Below are 1,913 nucleotides of genomic sequence, written 5' to 3' on the forward strand. Positions count from 1 at the left end.
ATGAAATTGTTGTACCAATTATGCCGTCACAGTCAAATGACATAGTGGAACAACAACGAAATGAGGTGCAAAACCGACAAAATGACAATAACAATGATGATTAAGTCACAATTCAAGGGGAGAATAATATGTCACGTGAACAGTCAAGGCAATCTGTAATGCGAAGGAGATTAGCCAACGTTCCACAGGAACAATTAAGGCGATCTATAAGAGAAAGAAGATCAGCCATCCCAGATGACTACGAGACATATAACATTAAGGTTGAATGTGACTTGAGCATTAGTGAGGATCCAGTCTCATTCCATAAGGCCGTGAAAAGTGACAATTCTGAAAAGTGGTTAATTGCCATGAAAGAGGAGATGAAATATATGGATGACAACAAAGTATGGGACTTAGTAGTGTTGCCTGAGGGTTCTAAGACCGTTGGGTCAAAATGGGTCTATAAGACCAAAAGGGACTCTAAAGGTAACATTTAAAGGTATAAGGCTCGACTTGTTGCCAAAATTTTCACTCAGAAGGATGGCATTGATTACAAAGAAACTTTCTCTCCGGTGTCAAAGAAAGATTCTTTAAGAATTGTATTGGCTTTGGTAGCTCATTATGATCTGGAGCTTCACCAAATGGATGTAAAGACCGCCTTTCTAAACAGTGAGCTTGAGGAAGAAGTATACATGGACCAACCTTAGGGATTTGCATCCCCGGGAAATGAAGATAAGGTGTGTAGGCTGAGAAACTCGATATATGAGCTAAAACAAGCTTCCAGACAATGGTATTTAAAGTTTAATCATACCATCACGTCATATGGGTTTGTAGAGATTACCCTCGATCGGTGTATCTACATTAAGATCAGTGGGAGCGGATTTGTTATTTTAGTCTTATATGTTGATGATATTTTACTTGTTGCAAATGATATAGGCATGTTGCATGATGTAAAGAAATATCTATCTAAGAACTTTGAAATGAAAGATATGGGTGAGGCATCCTATGTGATTGGAATTGAAATTTTCCGTGATAGATCACAAGGATTGTTAGGGTTGTCTCAGAAGGCTTACATTGACAAAGTTTTAGAGAGATATAGAATGAATTAATGCTCTGCAGGGATAGTTCCTATACAAAAAGGGGACAAATTTAGTAAAATGCAATGTCCCCATAATGAACTGGAACGAAAAGACATGGAGAGAATTCCCTATGCATCTATGGTTGGGAGTTTGAACTATGTTCAGACATGCACTAGACCAGATATCAGCTTTGCTGTTGGAATGTTGGGTCGGTATCAAAGTAATTCTGGGATGGATCACTGGAAAGCTGCGAAGAAGATCCTTAGGTACTTATAAGGCACTAAGGAGCTCATGCTTACTTATAGGATATCCGATCATCTTGAGATGATTGGTTATTCAGATTCAGATTATGCCAGATGTGTTGATAGTAGAAAATCAACATTTGGCTACTTGTTCATTTTAGCTGAAGGGGCAGTATCATGGAAAAGTGGGAAGCAGTCTGTCATTTCTACTTCTACTATGGAAGCCGAATTTGTGGCATGCTTTTAGGCCACTATTCATGCATTGTGGTTGCGAAACTTTATCTCGGGACTTGGGATCGTCGATAGTATTGCCAAGCCGCTGAGAATTTATTGTGACAATTCTGCAGCCGTCTTCTTCTCTAAGAACGATAAATACTCCAAGGGTGCTAAACACATGGAATTAAAGTTCTTATCGATCAAAGAGGAGGTACAGAAGCAAAGAGTGTCATTTGAGCATATAAGAACGGATAAGATGGTAGCAGATCCATTAACTAAGGGATTACCACCTAAGGCGTTCATTGGCCATGTAGAACGCATGTGTGTTGTATCAAAGGCCTTGTTATTATAAAATTAATATGCTTGTAATAAATGTGATATCTAGAATTCACTTATA

The 1,913-nt window shown here is 38.5% G+C and overlaps 1 protein-coding gene across 1 annotated transcript; it reads left to right on the forward strand.

The window, feature by feature from the left end:
- The first annotated feature begins 1,172 nt into the window (after positions 1-1,172).
- Positions 1,173-1,547, forward strand: LOC141640648 (secreted RxLR effector protein 161-like). Its single transcript, XM_074449358.1, has 2 exons — positions 1,173-1,324; positions 1,415-1,547. Exons 1-2 carry the CDS (start codon positions 1,173-1,175, stop codon positions 1,545-1,547), a joined length of 285 nt encoding a protein of 94 aa, XP_074305459.1.
- Positions 1,548-1,913: the final 366 nt, after the last annotated feature.

The sequence above is a fragment of the Silene latifolia genome, unplaced genomic scaffold, assembly GCF_048544455.1.
Source record: "Silene latifolia isolate original U9 population unplaced genomic scaffold, ASM4854445v1 scaffold_96, whole genome shotgun sequence".
Classification (NCBI taxonomy): domain Eukaryota; kingdom Viridiplantae; phylum Streptophyta; class Magnoliopsida; order Caryophyllales; family Caryophyllaceae; genus Silene; species Silene latifolia.